Raw genomic sequence first — 23,833 nt, forward strand, 5'->3', positions numbered from 1 at the left:
ATCATTTAAAACAGTGCTGGACACATACCAAGCACTTAATAAAACCTAGTTGTTATTGTTATTATACCTCATCCCCACTTCCAAGGTGGTGGGCATCAGCAATTACAATCCTAGACCTGGAATATAGATCTATGATATTATTTCTTATATTTTTAAAAAAGCATGTATAATATAACCGCCACCAAAATCTTCTCCATCCTATTTAGTTTATGTCAGGGAATCCATACTAGTATATGAGCACATGTATACTCTTTGGGGCTTTATGATAATGTCAGTAGAATGTTAGTAATTCACTTGTGGGTAATTAAAATATATTGGGATTCATTTTATTCAACACGTTAAGTATCTTCTTTATGGCAGGATGTTTTGCTAGGTAATATGGAAAATGGGTGATATAATTACTGGAAATTTAGGATTTTATAGGGTAAACATATCTAAGATTAGCGTTAGAGTGCACATTCAATGCTCAACTCAGTTTTCTTTTTAATATCATAGCATAATTTATTAAAATAAAATTTGCATTTTGCTTTGAGAATGAATGTGTTAACTGATGTGTCCAGCAATGAAACATAACAAAAGAGTTGAGGAATGGTTTGATTTTCCTCTTTGTTCTTGCTCTGAGAAAAGGATATTTCTCAGATTGATGCAAAGACTACATTCTCTTGTGTTTGCTCTGGGTGTTTTTTTTTTAAATTCACATTTTTCCTCAGGTAGTCAGGGATGAGGAGAACATTTAAAAACACTTTCCTTGTTTTCTGGGGCTAGGAGTGAGTATAGATGGTAACCATTTTAATGGTTAGCAGAATAAGCTAAAAGTAAGATTTATGAATATAATTAGTCTTTAATTATTGAGTTGATTATATCATTAGGTATTTCAGTATGGTTTTGAGATTACTTTTAAAAGGATGTGAGCAGTTAAAATTGTTTTTGTATTCTTTCCATTCCAATGTTCTTTCAGCCGTCTTTAAATCCTGAATATGAGAGAGAACCAAATCAGAATAAGTCTTTAGCTGCAGGTGTATGGGGTAAGTAATTTTTGATATTTCTTTGAGGGGTATAAAATGTCACTTGTACGTTTCACTTTTTTTGTGTTTTTAAAACTAAAGAGTAGGCTAGAATTAAACTTTTTCTTTTAAATTACCTGTATTGATTTACTAAAGTACCACAAAAATTGGCACTTATCTTTTAAAAACAAGATATTGGGGATAGAAGAATTGGAGTTGAAATAATTGATTTGCATATGTTAGTACCATTAAGTATACTCAAATACGGATTTTTAAAAAATGGCCGTAAGTGAATGTAATGAATGAATGTTATTTTGAGAGCAGTCCATAATCTAAAGAAACAAAAAACTTAGTTTAAATTTTTAGTTTCTTAAAGTTGAAAACTTAGTTAACTGGAAAGATAAGTACTTACTGTACTGAGATAAATAAAATCTTTTTACCTACGAAAATGGTTATACATAGAGAGTATTAAATTGTATAGATTTGCCTATAGAACAAGTCTGTTTGAAATACTTTGCCTTTTTGATTAATGACAGTTTTTTTTCTGGTAATAATTCCCTTTAAAATTGCTGACTTTAATTTGGTAGCATCTTACAAAAGATTAAACTGCACTCATATAGTATAAATTAGACAGCTTTTTAAAGATTCAAGTGAAGTTTAAAATAATGGAAAAATTTATAATATGAAGATTTGATATCTGAAAAATTTAATTATTTGATACCAAATTCAAAGGTGATGTATTCACTTTGGAACTTGTACACACGTTCATTTGTATTTTTCTGTTGAAAATCAACAACTTAACCAAAACAAAAGGATTGTGGCTTATGACAGCATACTAGTCCTAACAATAAAGGCATTATTTTAAACTTTGCCACTTCCTGTGCTGTTCTTTATTGTATATGGGGTGCTACTCTGGGGAATTATTTTGTTTTCTTATGATCTCCCTATTTATTTAAGGGTTTTTTGAGGGTGGGGGTGGGGGTGGTCATACACTTTATTTAGAACCATGTGAATGGCATTGTTTTTTCTGTATTGCAAATTAGTATTTCTACCACTCTCCCCAGGCCTACACGCCCAGACACACACATACCCAACCAAAAAAATCTCCCAAGCTCCTCTCTTAGGTATGTTTCCTTATTATTCAGTTTTTCTGGGAACAGCTGATTGCATAAGAATATAGAACCACCTGGAAGGTGTTAAATAGAAACTCTAAGAAATTAGGAATAATTTGGATTTGATTAGAATGAAAGTAAATAAAAAGTCAAGAATGTCAGTGAGCGTTTGTCATATAAAACTACCTATAGATACTATTGGTACTGATCCTGGGTTAATTTAATAATTTTAGAAATGATTTAAAGGCAAATAACATTTGAAAATATTGAAAATACAGTGTATTAATATAAGGATTTTGGTTCTGCTGTTTCAGGGTTGATGTAAAAGATGTTTGAGCACTAGTTGAAAATATGTTTAAAAAGAAGATGTACTCTTTACTGTGTTTTAGGTATACTAAGAAGTGTGTCTGCATTAGAAAAAAGAAAATGGTTAATTGTGGCTTGGTTAATTGTTAAATCCCCAGTACTTCCTACAGGAATACAATGAAACTTTCATTGTATTACACTTCACTGTTCCTTTCTCAGTTTTCCCCTGGGTTCCCAAATATTGTTTTATCCATTGAAACATTTAAAATAGCTATGTTCCTGAGGAAGACATGAGAGAAAAATTTAGGAAAGACTTCAATAGAATTTTCCTAGTGCTACTTCCTTTCAGGTAAGTAAAAATTTAATGGAAATGTAACATATATTTAAAAACAAACTCGTTTGTCCCTGAAACTATACTTTTATAGATCAAAAATTGCAAGAGTCTGAACATAATATTCCAATTTAAAAAGGGTGTTGAGGGAAAGTAATTTAGGTATTTAAAATATCGTTACATAAGTGTAATTCTACTTAGAACTTAGACTTGGGAACACCTTCATGCAGCTTGAATCTGTGACTTCTATAGTATTTCGATCTTGACCAGGATCACTGTTGTTTGGTGCACAGGATTAATGCTTACTAAATTAATCTTATTTCCATGTTTAAATAGTTTAAAACAAAAACTCAAAGTTCTTCAATGTGCCTGTGAGAATTTTAAAATAATTTAGTTGTGTGATTGATTTGTTTGGAGGTGAGAAAGAAGAGATAAAATGATCTGTGTTTATTGTGTTTGTATGCAATTTGAGACATAACTAGGGACTGATTTATGTGTTTTTGGGAGTCCTACTGGATATATTTGTATTGACACAACATATCAGCAATATATTATTGGCAGAACCTAAGGTGATGTGTTTCAGATAACTAAATAACAAAAAATTTCAGTCATTGGTAATTAACTTAAAATACAGGCTTGTTTCCACTCAGCATTTATATTTGTTTCTGTTTCTTGATAACTTCATGAATTTTCTAGTTTTTGTTCATAGCTGATAACATCAAGGTTCACTTTTAAGAATTTTGTTTAGCCTTTTAAAATCAAAGCAAATTGGTGACCACTTCTTAAGGATGGGTTATTTTCTAGAGAATTCCAGTGATACTACTACCCACAAGCATACAGGTTGAGTGGACATGATTTCATTAAATGAATTACCATGTTTCCCCGAAAATAAGACCTAACCGGAAAATGAGCCCTAGCATGATTTTTCAGGATGACATCCCCTGAACATAAGCCCTAATGCATCTTTTGGAGCAAAAATTAATGTAAGACCCGGTCTTATTTTTGGGAAAACACGGTAGATCGTGGTGAAAACCATTGAATTTTTTTTTTTTTAAAGGTACTTCATAAATAGATTTATAATAAGAGAAGGGAATAATCTTTATCAGATTTCTTTGTAAAAGCATTCTGTTGGTAGATTGTTTATTGAAATGACTCCACTTTTCTTCAGTGTCTTCCTTACATGAAAACAGTTGTTAAAATACTACAATAAGAAGGAAAAGGTAATAAATACAAAACATGTCCAAGGTTGAGAATGGGGTTTGATAAGACAACTCGACAGAAGGAAATTTTATTTGGTCAGAGTTAGAAGTATCACTTGTTCGTTATCTAAGCTGTTTTATTTTAGAAGTATATTTCTTTAACCCTGTCTTCCTGATGGGTAATACAGGAGACCTTCTTAAAGAAAAAATCCCATTCCCCTGCTGTTGACATACATTATAAGTTAGTGAAACTCATTTGATTAACACTCTCATACTATAAATAAAAAACAGATTTGGACATTAAATTAAAAAACTCAAAACCAACAAAGTTCAGACAGCTTCAATATATAGAAAACTAATCTTAACATATTTTTCTGTGTTCACAGTAGGAATTTGTTGTAGTTGCTGTGCTACGTACGGATTCTTTAAATTTGAATGTTACTGTGTCTTATGTGACTACGTTTTCTCAAATTAGGGTGAAAACTCAATTCAGTTTATTTACCCTTTACTTGGCTATTGTTTACATATGAAAATTCTTTTTGTGTGTGTGTGTCAAGATAATGGGGAAACTAATGACTGGCATCAATGCGGGTGGTGGATGGAGGAAAGGGTAGATAGATCCTGATGTCACGTGGTGTAGTGCACACTTACAAACCCCTTATTCTTACTATTCAGTGTAGGCTTATTATTAGTATTTTTAGTTGGGAATGGTAAATATTTTTTAGTATCTGGCTAGGAATAGTTTAATTTTCATATTCTTCAGTAGTATAATATAATGGTTAAGTACATTGGCTTTGGAATCAGGTAGATCTGGGCCCAAACATTAGAGCTTTTACCTATTGGTTATTCAGACGTTTGGAGATTGAACTTAATCTCTCTTTCTGAGTGATTTTTCTTGTCTGTGAGATGAGGATGATCACAGTGATCCTAATAAGAAAAACATTATTAATGTTTGTTGTGAAAAATCTTTGATCGTGTTACAGGTGTTAATAAATGTTAGCTGATTATGTGGTTCAAATCCAATAAGCCAGGGAGATTCAGTAGATTTATTAAAAGGTACAAAAAATAAAATTCTAAGTGATTGAAGAGTAAAGTAGTAAGTGACTGAATCAGAAAAAATATGTATGGCAGCTATATGGCGGGTATATGAAAGAAAAGAGGATGAGGAATTGAGATGTCAGCTTTGTATTATGCATGTGGCCAATTTACTTTGTATTATATGTGGCAGTATTTTAATTCTCATTTTTCTTCCAAAGAATTGAACCACTCCCCCTCCACAATTGACTTCGTATAAAACTATTATATTCACAGATATTGGGAGAGCGTGAATAACAGGATAATAAGGGGATATTTAAAATCATCTATTGTTAGATTACAGTTGTGAAAAAAGGGAAATAATGATATGACAATCCACAATAATTTGCTTCAGGTGTTTTGAACTTAAAATTGAATGAGAATACCTGCTTATATGAGCTTGAGGTAATAATATGCACATGCAATTTACAGAAGTAAGTCCCTAAGGTCACTTTCTAGTTCTTTTATATAAGTGTTAAAGCTTTTCATCAACACATAATTTTCTCTTTAAAAGAACATATAATTTGGGTCTTTTCCATATATTAATAGTTTACCAATGGACTAAGTAAATGGAAAAAGTATAGAAGGAGACATTGGATACTGTGAATCCAACAGCTTCAACACTTAGGAAATTCGTGTCAGGAGAATTTGTAGAAATAATCCATAAAATAGATGAACCAGTTATAAGTAATATAAAATGGATATAAATGATGCAAATTAGGTTTGGCTATTAGTCTGTCATTACTCTTTCCATTACTTACATGTAATTATTACCATTAAGAACACTTTTATTGTTCTTAAATGGGCAGGTTTATGTAGTATATTCAGCATAGTCATATAGGACATAGGTTAGTCTTTATTGTGTTTATTTCTGTTAATTTTTCTCATCTTGCATGCTCTTTTGGATCAACCTAAAATTCTTAAAAAAGGACAGTTAATTAAAATACAATCAGAAGCCTATTACAGTATATGACTTTTCTGGAGATTTTTTTCTAGTATTTAAAGAAAATGTCACAGTAACTTTGAGACAGGAACTATTGTTTTCCATTTTATAAAGATATTACACTAGTAAGGTTGGAGGATATATTAAAATTCTATAGATCTGGTACAAAAGCACATGTTCTTAACCTCTGTACTATAGTATTTAAATTGAATATACTTAATAAGCACATTAGTACTATGTCTATGTCTCTTTCCTCCCAATCCCCATCATCTTCCTTTCGGTACCTTTATTATCCTTTTCTTTGCTACCTGTCCTTTATGATTGATTTCTTAAGCTTCACCATTCTTATTTATCAGATATTCTATCATTCTTTGCATTGAAGGCCTCTTTGAGGAAACAGCCAGCATATTTCTTACTCCTAGGTGTCTAGCCAGTTTTAGGAACGGTAAACTTAGTAGTCACAAACTATATTGATATTTAAGGATAACATACCTTCTTGCTTATCTACTCCCCTTCTCTTCTGCCTTCTGGTTTTGAACAGTGATTGCTTATGTACAAAAAATATTTATTTCCTTCTTGTATCTTCAACCTTATACTGGGGGTGCCAAAAAAAAATGAACACAAGTGGTCGCTTTTGGTCAGCGTTGCTCAAACAGTAGTTTGCCGTAATCAGAAGTGTCTGCACGCTGATGGTAACCACTTTGAGCACCTCTTGTAATTGCAGAAGTCAAACGTGACTTGTATTCATCTTTTGTTATCGGTATATATTGAGTATTACAATTTTAATACAGTTTTCTTTTTTTAAAATGTGTATACATTGTTTGGCACCCTCTGTATATGGGATCGTTTTCCTTCTGCCTAAAGTACATCATTTTGGATTTACTTCAGTAAGGATCTTTTATTGGCGATTATTTTTGTCTTAGAAAAGTTTTATTTCCGCCCTCTGCTATCTGGCATTTCCAAGTCCCAGTCTACAATACAAGATTCTACAGGGCAAATTAACTCCCATCTCAGATACTAGGTTCTTTTTTGAGTACTAAACTGAAATTTTTTCCTTTATGTCTCTAGAAATGTAGGTTGGAATTATCCTTGCTGATGACCCTTTTCCTGTTGTGTTTATTATCCTCCCTCATTATATTAGTAATTTTAACATAAAGATCTAGAACGGAAAGAAGATAAACTTGTGCTTAGTTGACACACAAGAAGTCTTCATCGGTCATGTTTGAACCTATTTAATTGTGGTGTTCTGATAGAACTGCCCTGTTTCAACACTTTGATTCCCCTGAGAGGAGACCTTGCAAACTCCTATCATCATTTGCATATCTCAGCATCAGTCATTCCTCAGATTTCCTGAGTTTTATTTAATTCAGATTTTGAGTACCAGACTGTGAAGATTTTCTCTTTTTATATATATATATATATATATTTTAAACTTTTATTTATTTAAGTGTGTTTTTCCAGGACCCATCAGCTCCAAGTCAAGTAGTTGTTTCAATCTAGTTGTGGAGGGCGCAGCTCACAGTGGCCCATGTGGGGATCGAACTGACAACCTTGTTAAGAGCAGTGCGCTCTAACAAACTGAGCTAACCAGCTACCCCTTCTCTTGTATTTTTATTTCAAGAATCTTTTTTTGTTTTTACTATTCATGCAGTATGTTTACCAAAAGTAATAATTGTGAAACTTAAATTGTTTTAGTAGTTCTTTTTTATTGACCTCTGTTTGAGATCTTTATTCTTAATTTTTGTTTCATTGACTTCATTATGTAAGTTCTTCAGAAAAGCTGTATACTGGTGATATAATTTCTGTTGTCTTGTGTTCCTGAAGATGTCTTTCTTAGCATTTATATCTTTGGCCTTTTTAGGCAGCCAAGAAGTTGGAATGTTTGTCTTGTAAATTAACATGTGTTTAACTTTTGGAAGGACCAATCTTTTCTCAGTTTTCTCTAGGTCCTCGTTGTTTTATCCTTCCCTGTTACAATAAATGAAGCACCACACCAGCTTTTATATTTTAAAGAATTTGAAGCCTCAGATTAACTTTGAGAGTCCCTCCATGTTCTAGGAGTCCTTGTTTAGTTTAGTTTTTGAGATGATCCAATAGGAAGTTTGGCTTGGTTTGTTGAGGGTGGAGCATCATCACAAAACATTTATGCAACTTAGCCATCTCACAGGATCATATCTTGTTTACTATGCAAAGCTAATTTTAATTTAGATTTTCTGGGATTTCTCCCTTCGAGTTATTTTTTTTATCCTAAACTCTGTGAAACTGATGCTTTCGGAATTTTTCCAAAGGAAGAAAGACATAACTTCATTGCAATAATTGCGAACGTGCTCACGTGTAACATCTGTTTGATTATACATACACTGATTAAACTCTAGGAGTAATTTTTCATATTTTAACAACTACAGTGGCCTTGAGAAAAGCTTTTAGTTAACAACTATTATTCCTAGTACTAGCTTCAGAAGCTAGGATTGAGTTGGTTACCCTGCAACTTGCATAATGCCTTCAATGTATTTAGATGATCACTAAGTATTTGAATGAATTGATATTGTGAAAATAGAACTCTCTCTTTCAAAATAGAACTTAAGTAGACATTTAGAAATAAAGGAACTGTAGTTCCTTGCTTATTGGTAACTTCATATAAGAGGTAAAAGAATGAAAAGGAATTAGGAAAATTTTCTTTTCAAAATGGAAAAGGGGAAAATATAATACACTTTACGTTGCAAATCTTAAGAGCCATTAGGATGAAAATGCAAGTGAAAACAAAATAATGAAAAATACATTAGAATGTAATTAATCTTGGTTTGGTTATAGTTAAAATAGTTAATATTCCAGGCCACTGTCAGCTGAATTCATCTATATTACCTGACTTTGCTCAATTCTTGCTATGATTTGTTCAATTAAAAAATACCAAGGTTTGGAATATTCTATTCTTTTGGTGGTTTAATTTTAATGTTAAAATTTATACTGTGTGTAACTCTTGCTCGTGCTTTATTTATGCAGAATATCCTCCGAATCCTAAATCTAGAGCTCCAAGGATGCTGGTCATTAAGAAAGGTAATACAAAAGATTTACAGCTATCTGGATTCCCAGTAGTAGGAAATCTTCAATCACAGCCAGTTAAGAACGGGACTGGTCCAAGTGTTTATAAAGGTTTAGTCCCTAAACCTGCTGCTCCACCTACAAAAGTAAGTTCTAAATTGTTAAAAATACAAGTTTTAAGTTGATATCAATTGAGTTACTTTGAGAAAATAATGTTAAAAATTTTACACCAAATTGGGGGGGTATTGGTGGGTGTTGTCTTCACCTAAGTAGAAGGAGTTGGCTGTTTGTGTGTCATTAATTTTAATTATATTTAAAATACAGTGATAACGTGTATTTGTTTGTCCATGTATGGGTTTTCTTGTTTTAGTACTAATAAATGAAATCTTTAAGTTTTGTTTTGCTAGATGCATCTATGATATATTTGCTTAATAATAATATATAATGTTATCTCCTTGGTGTTCCGTTTTAGGTTTTTGAAACTCCCACTTGTGTTTTCCTGATGTTAGGCAAATGAAACCTAACTCTTTTTTGGTTTGCAAAACTTTGACAAAATAGCAGTGTAGTCAGATGTTTTTATCTGAATATCAAGCTTTGATTTTATTTGTAGAGAAAAAGAGAATCATGTAGTAATGATGTAATATAAAATAATTGTTTTTATGAGCCTCGTTTAGTCATTTTTATTTTATAGTGGTCACTTTGTTTTTCTCTTCTATATAATGCGTGTGTGTATTTCTTTAGCCTACACAATGGAAAAGCCAAACTAAAGAAAATAAAGTTGGGACTTCTTTCTCCCATGAGTCTACATATGGTATTGGCAATTTCAATGCTTTCAAATCAACTGCCAAGAATTTTAGTCCATCTACAACTTCAGTGAAAGAGGTATGGCATTTAAAATTATTTGCAGCATGTCTTACTCATGATTATTTAATTAACAGCAAAAGGCTTAGATTCATTAAATGAATACATTCAAATTGTATTTTAGTTCTTTCAGAAAACCTGATCCAGATAACTTTCCTCAATTTATTAACATTTTGGCACATTAAGTAGGAATCAGTTTTAGAAGTTTCAATGAAAATTTTCAGATATCCCAAAATGTGGAGAAAATAATAGTGAAGCACCCATATACCTGTTGACTAGAAAGAGTAATTTTTGAGAAAAGAATTATGAAAATTGCAATTTTGACATTTGTGATAGAGTTGTGCTATGCCCATGATTGAACCTTGACTAAAATTGAGGATTTGTATTACATAATCTTTTGTGGCTGATGAACATTTTATTAGTGTTAACAGGTCCGGAAGGAAGGAACAAGAGGGAAAGGTGTATACTGTTATTGAACTGACTTCAAATGCTTGTTGAGTATTCTTTGTCATTTGACCAGGTTTCTGAAAGTTCCATATCATGGAGTTCCCTGACAAGTTCAGTGTCAAAAGATAATTGTGATTATATAATTATACCTGAAATTGTTCTGGGCACTGTATTGGGCCATCATAGGCCTTATGTACTTGTTCTCAATCATAGAATTTTAGAGCTTTGGTGGAAGAACTAACGTTCTTAGCTGTTAGTTTGGATTAGATTCATTATAGTCTACAGACATTATTGCCAACAGTTAGGCATTATGGTTTATTTCCATGGTTAAAACTCTGTATGATACAGAGATATAACATCTGTTTTCTAGTCCACTGTCAAAACACCAAAAACAAAAGGATGTCAGTACATGTACCCCTTTCCCTTCCTTCTGCCCTTCCACAAACATTTTCAGTGGTGAAATCCTACCCGATAAACCCTACATGTACCTGCATGTAAATAATTATAAAATAGAATATTACAGGGTCTGTTATTAGAACTTTAGAACTCTGTGGAACAGTTGGAAAAATGGCTCTTCTATGTATTACAGAAATGTTTAAACAATTTCAGGATCCATTTTAAAAAATACTATTTAAACTCCTAATTTAGAGTCATTGTTCTTTGTGTTATCAGACCTTAGTTGTTTTTGTTTACTCGTTCAGTAGGTTAGAGATAAAACATACAAGGATGAAAGAAAATTGCCTTCGAAATAGACTTTAAAATCAGTTTTGTATTGTGAATAAAGGTGAAAGAGGAAGTTGTGGTTGTTGTGAGCTTTATATTGACAGTAGTTCTCTGTCTGCATATTTATTAATATTTCTGAATTTTTTCTTAGTGTAATCGCTCAAATTCCTCTTCACCTGTTGACAAACTTAATCAGCAGCCTCGTCTAACCAAACTGACACGAATGCGCACTGATAAGAAGAGTGAATTTTTGAAAGCATTGAAAAGGGACAGAGTAGAAGAGGAACATGAAGATGAAAGCCATGCTGGCTCAGAGAAGGTAATTTAACTTGCAATAACTCTTGATTTGACATTAACATGTCATTGAAATATTTGGGCAGATACCATTTAGGACCTTTGAATAAACTGTAATCAAATTGTTATCACCCTGAAGGCAAGGCTAGCTAACTATTTGCATAAAATGACTTTCTAAAGTAGATTTTTCTCATTCTGTAATTTCTGTGTGGAAATAAAATTTAAAATTTCCTGTTCATATATGTTTTCCCATGCTGCCTCCCTTTATCCTTTGGGTTTTGCCTTTGTTGAATAAATGTGAATACATAGCCAGAAAGCTGTGGGCATCCTTCACAATTTAATTTTGTACCTTATGATAATGTCTTCTAAATTTAATGATAAGTATTAACATGTACATATTATCAATGGACATTAACTAGGACCTATGACAGTTTTTAACTGTATTCTCTCATTCTTTTTTAACTTCTTAAAAATCAGGATGACGACTCATTTAATTTGCATAACAGCAATAGTACTCACCAAGAAAGGGATATAAACCGAAACTTTGATGAAAATGAAATTCCGCAAGAGAATGGCAATGCCACGGTTATTTCCCAACAGATCATTCGGTCTTCAACCTTCCCACAAACTGATGTTCTTTCAAGTTCACTTGAGGCAGAACACAGGTTACTATTTATTTTTACTTTCTTCTCTGCATTTTTTATATACAGGAGTTTGATACTATATAAATGTTGTGATTTATTTTTTAACTATTGAGATTTAATTTGTCATAAATTTCACCCATTGTAAGTGTACAATTTAGTGGTTTTTTGGTATATTCAAAGTTGTGCGGCTGTCATCCCAGTCTAATTTTAGAACATTTCCATTGCCCCCTCAAAGAAACCCTGTGCTCATTTGTTACTCCTCATTTTTACGTTGTGTCATAGGCAGCCACCATCAGTGTACACCATCAGTGTTTCTGTATCTAGATTTGCCTTTTCTGAATATTTTTATATAAGTGGAATCACACAATATTTTGTCTTTTATGTCTGGCTTCTTTCACTTAGCATAATGCTTTCAAGATTCATCAATGTTCCTTTTTGTTATCAAATAAGTACACTGTATGGCTCTACCACATTTGTTCATCATTTGATGGATATTGGATTGTACTTTGTAGTTTTTTTTTTTTATTCTGGATAATGCTACTATGAACATTCATGTGCACGGTTTTGTTACGGACGTGTTTTAATTTCTTTTAGGTAGATACTTAGGAGTGGAATTGCTGGGACATACGCTTAACATTTTGAGAAAACTGCCAAGCTATTTAGTAAAATGAGTGTACTATTTTACACTCTCATCAGCAACAAATAAAGATTCTTTTATTACTGTGCATTTAATATGAATGGATAAATAACCACACTTTTTATTCCCATCCATGTTGTAGAACTCCCCTTTACCTCACAGTTTATGACTTGTGATTCTGATTAGTTGGCTGAGTATTAATAGCTGCAATGCCATACCATTAATAATGGATATTAATTTCTTTTTAAACAGATAGTCATAACTAGAAATTCCTGTATTTTTTCCATCATTCTAGTAGTATCCCTCCCTTTGAAGCCACTATTCTATAGTATAGATATAATTTGTGAATGATGTTTCCTTTGATCAAGATTAGGTACCCCCCCCCAATGTTCTTTCTCCCCTTCTCCCTCCCTGTCTTTTTCTCCCTCTTACAAATAATCCTTGTATTCATATTTTTTAACAGTTGTGTAAAGTGTGTACAGAATAGATTACTAGGAATGAAATTGGTCAAATGGCACACGTATTTAAAATAATCATACTGCTGTGTTATTACCCAAAAATGTTCTGCTAGTTTCCACTCTGACCAATAGTCATTTAAGTATTTCTAATCAGACAGTTGGTAGGAAGAAGGACTGTGCTCAGAAAAGAAAGTATACAAACCAGGTAGCCTAATGATAGTAAAGACGAATTCTCCTTTAAGGAGATAACAGCATAGGCAATAAAAGAAGAAAGAAATTATTTACCTATAGAATCTGTTAAGGTTATAGTAAGAAAGTTGAGCCACACTTATTAAGAAATATTCTTATAAGTGTTTGAGATGAGTGTTTTAACTGTTGTATTTTAATCAGGTATGTATTTAGTGTAGGAAGTGTTTTGATGGTTTCTTGTTTCATTCATGGATTCAGGGAAGAGTCTTTAGTTCTCTACCTTGACAGAATTTGTTCCTCTAGTGACTACTAACAGTAGAAAATGGAGAGAATGGGATTTAGGAACTAAGCCAAATAGAACAAGGAGAAACCATCCTCAGTTGTAATAAACTCGGTGTGTGGGGAGACCCATACTGCATAAAGAGATACCTATTGATTCAGGTAGTGAAGACTACCTGAATGAATATTTTATTATATATCTTTTGTTTTTAAAGACCCTATAGATGATTTCTGGAAACATTGTGCATGTTAAAAAGGATCCTGAATCAATAAAAGGAGGAAGTAAAGGCGCTACTGATTTAGAACCATTTTAATTTAAATTTGTTAGCTTGAATTTTGTACATTGCTTAGTACATTATGTTTGTGAGTGTTCCAAAGACATTCATCAATACATTTTTTTTTAGGTAACAAAATAATAGTTTATTTTACATTTCAGGTTTATTTCTCTGAAAGGGGAGTGATATTTCTTTGCCTTGGCTTCAAATTTTCTGTAAACTTTGAGATTCTTAAGTTATGTACATATTAAGGACTCATTGGTTGGATTTAACAAATTAGGTGTCAGTGATACATCACAGTTTTCAAGGATCACAATTCTTTTGTTCAAATGTGAAAACTAAAATATAAAATATGAAATAATCAGGCACATGTATTATTGGTAAATTTCAATATATCATTATGAAATATTGGGGATAGCTTCAATATCAAAAGGAGAGTAGTTATCTTGCTTAAGCACCAGTGCATTAGTAGAAAAGAATGCCAGAGAAATTCAAGGGAGTTTGGGGGTAGGCTTGAGTACCCGTGAGAAAGTTTTAATTGGAACCTAAATTAAATTTTAAATGGTGAGACATTCACCCACGCAAGGGTACTAGGTAGTCATTTTGGAAGAAGGGGTATGAAGGAATGTTTAGAGTTGAGTACATATCTAGTTTGTTTTAGGGGCAGTGGATAATATCTTGGCAAGAGTGTGGTGTCCCATTTTAATGGAATTAGAGATAACCTTAATAAGGTAGAACCTTGGAGATCTTTTCAAGCTCCTTCAGTACTTTGGATGAAGAAATAGCTCAGGGAAGTGAAGGACTTGGCCTGTGTTCTTTTACCTGGTTTGTAATAGGGAGGAATTGTGACCCACGTCTTCTGCTTATAATCCTGTGTTTTCTAATGTGAGGAATTTGGATTTGTGGTCATGGTGTTTAAGTTAAGGAGTTTGTTCTTTAGGAATTACGAAGCCATTGAAAATATTTAGCAGAGAGTGGTGATTGTGAAAGTGGTGTCATGGTGGTTTGGTAATACTAGTTTGAAAGAGAAGGGGAAGAAAAGATAATGAAAAAGAAGCAAAGTGCAGACTCCTGTAAAACCATATTCCTCATTGTGGGGAAAAGTGTGTTTTGAAAGCTATTCCAGAAACAGTGAAAAGTTACAGTCTCTGGGGGAGGGAACAGGAGAAAATGGACAATTAGGAATACTTGTTTTTTATAACATTTGAAATAATTTGTTCCCTCTGCATTATTGTTAAGAGTAAGTTTTTAACAGTGAAACAAGTAAGGACCTAGCAAAAGCACTTAGATTGTTTTACCACTCGAAATCTATAGAGTCTGGACTAGGTGGCATTGGGAATGGAAATACCATTCCACAAGGAGGCCATCTAAGTTAAAGAGTGAAGACTGTGTTGGAAAAGAAATGATAAGTGATTAAAAGGAATGAGAGAAATAGTAATTACTTATAAATAACTGTGACATCTTGGTCCAGAGGCAGCAGGGTTTGGTGCAATATATACTGACTTGGGAGGTGAAAAACCAGAATTCTGTTTCTTTCTGTTACTCAGTATGCAAGTTATTTTACTTATGTGATCTTGATTCTTTATCTGTAAAATACAGGGTAGTGTTACATTTTATTTAGGGTCTGAGCACTGGTACTCTGAGATTGTTTAAGGCGTAAAAGTCTACAAAGTAGCTAATTGTGGCAGTCTCAAGTTGAAAGGTGAATAGGTAGAAATAGGAGTAACAAATACTTAAGGAGATGCACTTATTTTAAAAAAGTATAGTCAGACCTGTATAAAATATGTGGTGGCCATATTAGGAAAAAACTTTGAAGTCATTGACTCTAAGGCAGCAGCTATAGCTATGGCTATGGTACTTAGGTTTGCCCAACTAGAGAGAAGTGTTTGGTTCCCTGTTAATCCATTTCTTTCTCTTTCTTTATTTGCCTTAGAGTCGTTCTCTTTAAAAATTGGAACGGAAAGAGAATAACCATGTTAGTCATTTTACATAGGTCCTGGTTGGGAGCTTTTAAAGAAACCATCTTTCTGTTTTTGTAGAACATAAATGCCTCTTTCAGATTGAATTATGTGTTGAGGACGATGACTGGTGTGCACAATAAGAGATGATATCAATAGATAAATTATACAATACAGGATCTAGGATAAGATAGCCCAACCTTTATTTTTTCAAAGTAGAAAACCTAATGAGTAGCTAAGAATAGGATGGCTTGTGGTGGCATAAAAGCAAATAGAGAGGAGTATTGCTTTTACTTTCAGTTAGTGGAGTTAGCAAATTTTCTTCACTTTCTAACCTGGAGAACCTCTGACACCAAAGATAAAGCAATTAAGCAGTTCACCCTGATCTTATTATGTAAGACATTTTATTGGGCTTAATCTTACCTGTTCATTTTTAGGAAGACATTCAAAGCATAAACTCAAAAATCTTTTTTTTATGTATTTTGAGAACTTTACATAATGGATACTATTTTATTGCACCTAACTTAAATGGAATTATCCTACTTGGATGAAGCTCTAAATTTATTAATTTCCTCCCTTCTTTTCAGATTGTTAAAGGAGATGGGCTGGCAAGAAGATAGTGAAAATGATGAAACATGTGCTCCCTTAACTGAGGATGAAATGAGAGAATTCCAAGTTATTAGTGAACAGGTAAGAAGACCTGAATCATACAGGTTCACTTTTAATTGCCTTTCCTTAATCAGAACTGCGTATTTTAACAAAGGAATTTATTGGACATTGCACTATAGGTCACCATTGCTTTTGTGTTGTGTCTCCATAGTTTCCTTTTTGAAAGAGTATTAGAAAATGTTTGATGGGGTGTCAGGAAGTTGACATGATTTTCTAAATTAGAGTTTTTTTAAATAGTTCTAATCATACAGAAGTGATTTTCTATGTGGACATGTTATAATCGATAATCATAATCTTCAAAACGCTTTTTAAGTGTTTTGAATAAAACTCCGAGCAGATTAGTTTTATTGACTTCATGATAAAATGGACATGATCATCCTAATTGAAAAACTTTTAAGGAAGAATTTAATATTGATTTTTTTTTTTTTTACAGCACTTAAAAAAATTTGTGGCAAAATACACATAACATGAAATTTCCCATCTTAGCCATTTTTAAGCGCACAGTTCCGTGGCATTTAGTACATTCATATTGTTGTGCAACCATTACCAGAATCTACCTCCAGATCTCTTTCATTTTGTAAAACTGAAACTCTACCCATTAAACCATAACTTCCTTCCAAGCTTCTCAAGCCCTTGGAATCCGCCGTTCTACTTTCTGTTTCTATGAATTCAACTACTCTGGGTACCTCATACAAGTGGAATCCTGCAGTGTTTGTCCTTTTGAGAGTGGCTTATTTTATTTAGTATGTATCCATTCACCCATTGATGGACATTGGGTTGCTTCCACCTTTTGGCTATCGTGAGTAGTGACGCTGTGAACATGGGTTTACAAATATTTTGAGTCCCTGTTTTTAATTCTTCTGGATATATACCCAGAAGTGGAACTGCTGGATCATATGGTCTTTTGATTTTTAACTTTCTAAGGAACCACCATACTGTTTTTCTATAGTACCTACACTATTTTACATTCCCACCAGTGGTGCTCAGGAGTTTCTTTTTTTGGATAGTAGCTATCCTAAAGGATGTGAAATGGTATTTCATTGTGGTTTTCCTATTGGTAGTGCATTTCCCTATTTATTAGTGATGTTGAGCATCTTTACATGTGCTCATTGGTCATTTATTATGTCTTCTTTGGAGAAATATCCATTCAAATCCTTTGCCCATTTTTTAATTGGGTTTTCTTATTGTTGAGTTGTGGCACTTTTTTTTTAAATTAAAGTTTATTGGATGACAATTGTTAGTAAAATTACATAGATTTCAGTTGTACAATTGTGACACTTCTTTATACATTCTGGATATTAAGCTCTTGTTAGATAAATGATTTGTAAATATTTTCCTCTCATTTCATAGGTTGCCTTTTCACTGTTGATTGTGTCCTTTGATACATAGAAGTTTTAAATTTTGATACAGTCCCATGTTTTTTCTTCTTTTGTTGCCTGTGCTATTGGTGTCATATCCAAGAAATCATTGCCAAATCCAGTGTCACGAAGCTTCTCCTCTATGTTTCTTCTAAGTGTTTTAAAGTTGAAGTTTAGTTCAGGTCTTTGATCCATTTTGAGTTAATTTTTGTACGTGGTGTAAGGTAAGGGTCCAGCCTCATTCGTTTGGTGTTAGACATCCCTTTCTCCCAACACCGTTTGTTGAAAACACTGTCTGTTGAAAACACTGTTCTTTCTCCATTGAATGGTCTTAGTACCCTTGTCAAAAGTCATTTGATTGTATATGCAAGGGTTTATTTCTGTTTTTTTTCCTACTCCATTGGTCTTTATATCTGTTTTTATGACAGTATCACATTGTTTTGATTACTGCAGCTCTGTAATGAGTGTTCAAATCAGAAATTGTGAAACACCTCCAGCTTTGTTTTCAAAGATTGTTTTGGCTATTGGGAATCTCTTGCAGTTGCATATGAATTTTAGGATGGTGTTTTCTGTTTTTGCCAAAAATATTTTTAGGAGTTTGATAGGAATTGCATTGAATCTGTAGATTGCTTTGGGTAGTATTCACATCTTAACAATATTAAGTCTTCTAATCTGTGAGTATGGGATGTCTTTCCATTTATTGTTTTCTTTAATTTTTTTCAGCATTGTTTTGTAGTTTTCAGTGTAGGAATCTTGCCTCCTTAGTTAAGTTTATTCCTTAATACTTATTCTTAATTATTTTATTTTTAATGCTATTGCAAATAGGTATTTTTTAAAATTTCTTTTCAGATTGTTTATTATAGACGCAACCGATTTTTCATGTGTTGATTTTATATCCTGCTATTGGAGTTTTCTATATATATGATCATGTCTGTAAACAGATAATTTTACTTCTTCAGTGTCACCTTTCTTTCCAATTGATTTAAATTTTTTATTCAGAAGTTCTTAGTGAACCATGTTATTTTTCACAACATGATTGTGAGGCTGGTGATGGATAATAGTTTTGAAGGATATTCTTTGTTATGTTATTACATAGTTCACATACAGAAAATTTACTTTCAGCACCTCAATTTTGAGTGCACAGATTATATCCCAATTAGTCAGCCACTGACCTGTTTCAGCATCATCCCTCTTGGCATTCAATTCTTTCACTCTGAGCTCCTGCCCCTGGCAGGCACTGATTTGTTGTCTTTTCCCTATAGTTTTGCCTTTCCTAGAATGTTTTAATAATTGAACCATACTCTGTATGGTCTTAGATCTGGCTACTTTCATGGTTTTGAAACTCAACCATGTTTGGTGAGTAGTAGTAATCCACTGCATGGATTTACCATACCAGTTTGTGTATCTGTTTGAAGGATTTATTTTGAATTTGAAGAAAGACATCAAGAGAAATCAATTAGGTACCATTACCACAGAAAGCATAATATTATCTGACCAAGATAATTGGCTTTAAAACCTTGTGATGACTAGGACAGGTAGATTAAAAAAAAACCCGATTGATAATAAAATAATTGGGTTGGAGCGCAATGGTGTGTAAGTATGTCCAATGGTATGTCCATACTTAACTGATGATAAAAACATGGATATATTTATATTAATGATGACATATCATTTGACATTTAAATTTCTGAAAAATCATTAGGCCCTGATGTTGTTCATGAAAGGATTTCTGTTAAATCTGGTAACAGGAAAATCTGAGTTCAAAGTCTCTCTTCAGCAAACATTTATTTAGTGTTTGTTCACCATGACTAAGGTGATTCCGAGTTTACAGAGATGAGCTGCTTCATAGGCCTGACAGTTTAATAAGGGTAGATGGAGTCAATATATAAAGCAGAATGTGGTAGAAGTTTTCAAAGTGTTTAAGGGAGGACAGGTGAGTGTGTCAGGCAAATTTATCAAATGTTTCTTGAGTGCTTACTATGTGCCAAGGCTATGTTATAGAGTGCTGGGAAACCACAAATTTTAGCTCAAATAGGACTTACATCCTAAGGTTTACTCTAGAGATTGATTCCAGTTGTGGTGATCTGGGAAAGCATTTGACGAGTTGGATTTGAATTGGCTTTTGACATTTAAGATGAGGGAATGACATTCCTGGTGCAAGGAATGAACAAAGGCAGAAAGGAAGAGTACACGGTATGCTGGGTTTCACAGTGGTTGGAGCATGGGGTGGGAAGTTCTTAATGAAAGATCATGACAACAGTAATAGGTAGTAGGGTGAGTCTGAATCTTGGTTTTCCCTGGAGAGGAGTCCCAGTTTATTCATGTTATCCCACTTTAGTTATTAATAGAGTGCTTACTTTCATTCTAATAAGTGCCCTAGTTTGTATGATAAATTACATGACCTCCCTAATTATAAGTAATATTTGTGTGAGCTCTTAATGCCTTCTAGGTATTGTGCTAAGAGCATTTTTGTAGCGTTTGTATGAAGTAGGGACTATTATTAGTCCTGCAGTATAGATGATGAAATTGAGACTCATAGAGGTTGCATAATTTTCTTTAGGTCATACAGTTTATCAGTAGTTTGGCTGGAAGTTGAGCCCAAGTCTGACTGATTTCAAAGCCTGTGCTTTTAACCATGATACAAGGTTTAAAAATATACTGTGTTTCCCCGAAAATAAGACCTAGCCTGACAGTCAGTTCTAATGTGTCTTTTGGAGCAAAAATTAATATAAGACCCAGTCTTATTTTACTATAAGACCGGGTCTTATATAAGACCGGGTATATTATAATAATATAATATAATACAATACATAATGTTATTTAATATATAACATAACATAATATAATATAGTGTATAATAATATAAGACCCGGTCTTATATTGATTTTTACTCCAAAAGCCGCATTAGAGCTGATTGTCTGGCTAGGTCTTATTTTCGGGGAAACACGGTATATTTGGGTCATATTATGAAGGTCTTTGTATACCATTGTCAGGAGTAGAGATTGTGTTATATGATAGGAAACCTTTGAGGGTTTTTAGGGATGTGAAGTGGTCATTATTTGTACATGAGAAAGTACAGGTGTAAAGTGTACCTTGAAAGGGTGATTTAGAAGACCAGGATGAGGATGATTAGTTGAGGATATAATGTAATAATTAGGGGAGGGATAAATGAGGGCTTAAAGTAGAGAAATGACAGTAAAAAGTGATCTTGATGAGACTAAGATCTGAAATAGAATCAGGATTTTGAAATTCCAGCCTGTGAACTGATAATCATATTATAAACAGGAATACAGAAAGAAGAGCTAGGTGTAGAAGGCTTAAAACATAAATTAGATGCTCTTAGGGATGATGCAGGAATTTAGAGAAATCAGAGATAAAGATTTAGATTTGATTTTTGTCAAAATTCTCCACAGTTGATTTCAAGCTTTGGAAAGATTAGGTGGTGTTGGGCTTATACATCATGTGAAGCAAGAAGAGAACTTTGGCGGGTGGGAAAGATGTACCTTTGAAAGAACAAAGGTATATTTTTAAGCATCCCAGTCCCTGAGAACACCAGAGGTGGATACATGGCTTTTGTTTTTCTCAGTAAAATATGGTAGGGTCATTTGTTCAAAGTGACAGGAGGTAGCTTAAATTGTAGATTTTAGGTAAAATAGAAAATCGGATAAGGAAAATAGAGAATTAAGTAAGGGAAAAAGAAAAATGAGAGCCAAGACCCTAGACCTGTTATTTCTAATTTTCAAGGTCCATAACAAACAAAATTAACTATGATGTAAGTGGTTCCCTTGGGTTTCAATCTTTTCCCAATCCTCATGATTTAAAAAACCCTCTAGAATATGAAACCTATAGACAATTCCAAATAGTAACTTATATAGCTGGATTTGGTCTTATGGGACATTGATGAAAATTACCAGTGTCAAGCATTTTTCATGAAAGAAATTAAAAAGGCTGGAGTTAATAGAATGTATATTATTATTATTTAACTGAATTTTGTGTCTTTAAATTGTTTCTAATTTGGGCCACCCAAACCCCTCCTCCTGCCCTCAAAGGTGATGTTTGGACCCAGTTCTTATTACCATACTAATCTTTTAGTTTTGATTTCTTATTTTCAGAAATAGAAACTAGTATGTTTTTTCCAGTACCTTAATTTCTGTGGTTAATAGCAAAGGGCTCTGTTTAATTTTGTTACTTCGTATACCTTTCTTGAATACTGCTTACTAGAATAGTTTGTATTCTACTTATTTGCAAAGTGTGAATAATGCAGATTGTGGGCTGTGTTAATAGCCCAGGTAGGTAAGAATAATAAAAAAAACAGCTGTAGCTGAATGGTTGCTGATTGTATTCTGGGCAGTATCTAAAAGGATTTATTACAATTTTCATACTGGTTTGGTAGATGGTAAATGCGGTTCTCCCAAAAGCAGTGATTTATTTCTAGGAAATATTTTGTTGGATCAGTTACCTGTATCTAACTGGTTTTTTAGAAATGATGTCATAATTTGTGGAGTTTTCAGAGTAGGATATAATTTTATTAACTTTATTCATGGTTACATTTAATTACTATAGTATTCTTAATTCGACAGTAACTCAGAGGATAGTTTATTTATTTAATTTATTTTTGACATTTTAGTTACAGAAGAATGGTCTGAGGAAAAATGGTATTTTGAAAAATGGCCTGATCTGTGACTTCAAGTTTGGACCCTGGAAAAACAGCACTTTCAAACCCACTATTGAGAATGATGACACAGAAACAAGTAGCAGTGACACATCAGATGACGACGATGTGTGAAGGATTTCCTAACAGCTTTAGAAATTTTAGTGTGATACATCTCTCATACAGTTTGGGGTGAATTGTAAAAATGAAGAACTATAATTTATGTAGTAAAATACCCCATTAGAAGGTGATTTTTTTGGGGGACTTCAATATGAAGAAAACCAAGAATGTTGTGTTGGGCTGTGTTGAACATTATTTCTTTGTAAATGAATGTTGTAGAAATGAGGACTTTGGTTGATCCAGCATTGACTTTCTTCATCACTGCAGCATTTCTCTGACTAGCAATGTGACGATGTAACAAATGAGATTTTCTCATTTAATAATAAAAAATTGTGTAATGTTTTGCAAAGCTTCTGTCTTAAAATGTCCAGGTCTTAAGAACAAAAGGCAGCTTACACTGTTTTGCTTGCAGAGTCATATCTTTTTCGTACAATGGAAATCCTCAAGTCCACTTTGTGCGTCCCTCCACCTCCCCCAAAAAAGGACAATGTAGCATGTTGGCTAAAACTGGAGCAAAGTGCACTAAAATATTAATTTCCTGAACTCAACTGTTGTACTAGTCACCTTTTAAAACATAAATTGCTCTTTAGCCATTTGTAGTTCAGTAAATATTACAGGAAAGACTTGCCACACTTTCTTCCAAATTTTAAGAGGTGATTTTCAAGAGCTTTATTTGGGTGTGTTGTCAGACCAAGGTTTTCAGAGTTGATGGAAAAGAGTTGTGGGAAAACATATTTTGATAAATTATTACACGTGCAGAAAAACTGATCACACTGACTGGATCTGTCCACAACATGGAAAATAAACTGGATTTTCAGAATATTGTCGTTCTCTGTAATGTTCAAGGTATTGGTCTCTAAACACAGTGTGCTTTATTCACGTATTAAAACAAAGTTATACTTTATTAAAGATGGTGATTACTTTGAGTTTAGAAAAAGAAAGCTTTGGAATATAACCTTTTAATTATCACCTGCTAACATGTTTATTGAATGAATGAATGAATGAATGTTAAACAACCACTTTATTTTTCATTTGCACATTAATTTTAGAATCATTTTTGTTTTACTGCTGACTGGAAGAATAATTTGGCTCTGAATATTTGTATTTTGATTTTTCTGGTTTTGTTTACCACATTTGCTTTTAGCTTTCCCCATCCTACTTCCATTTTTAAATACATTCTAATTGTAAAGAGCATAATCTTAGAGCAAAAACATTTTCTAAGTTTTATGTCAGATTGAGTTAATCCTCAGTTTTTCTTTAAG

At 33.0% G+C, this 23,833-nt stretch overlaps 1 protein-coding gene across 3 annotated transcripts in view; it reads left to right on the forward strand.

Annotated features, from left to right (window-relative positions):
* The window catches only part of GPBP1 (GC-rich promoter binding protein 1), a 69,413-nt gene extending 46,022 nt beyond the window's left edge, over positions 1-23,391 (forward strand). For 2 of the 3 annotated variants that reach the window (XM_033110402.1, XM_033110401.1), the window contains exons 5-12: positions 959-1,025; positions 2,069-2,128; positions 8,970-9,154; positions 9,750-9,890; positions 11,191-11,358; positions 11,811-11,998; positions 16,361-16,463; positions 22,428-23,391. In XM_033110402.1, the coding sequence (XP_032966293.1) occupies positions 959-1,025; positions 2,069-2,128; positions 8,970-9,154; positions 9,750-9,890; positions 11,191-11,358; positions 11,811-11,998; positions 16,361-16,463; positions 22,428-22,586 (1,071 nt within the window). In that variant the 3' untranslated portion in view covers positions 22,587-23,391. The remainder of the gene's footprint in view (positions 1-958; positions 1,026-2,068; positions 2,129-8,969; positions 9,155-9,749; positions 9,891-11,190; positions 11,359-11,810; positions 11,999-16,360; positions 16,464-22,427) is intronic. The other variant, XM_033110403.1, reaches the window with a different exon arrangement.
* The last annotated feature ends 442 nt before the right edge of the window (positions 23,392-23,833 follow it).

Source organism: Rhinolophus ferrumequinum, chromosome 7 (genome assembly GCF_004115265.2).
Source record: "Rhinolophus ferrumequinum isolate MPI-CBG mRhiFer1 chromosome 7, mRhiFer1_v1.p, whole genome shotgun sequence".
NCBI lineage: Eukaryota > Metazoa > Chordata > Mammalia > Chiroptera > Rhinolophidae > Rhinolophus > Rhinolophus ferrumequinum.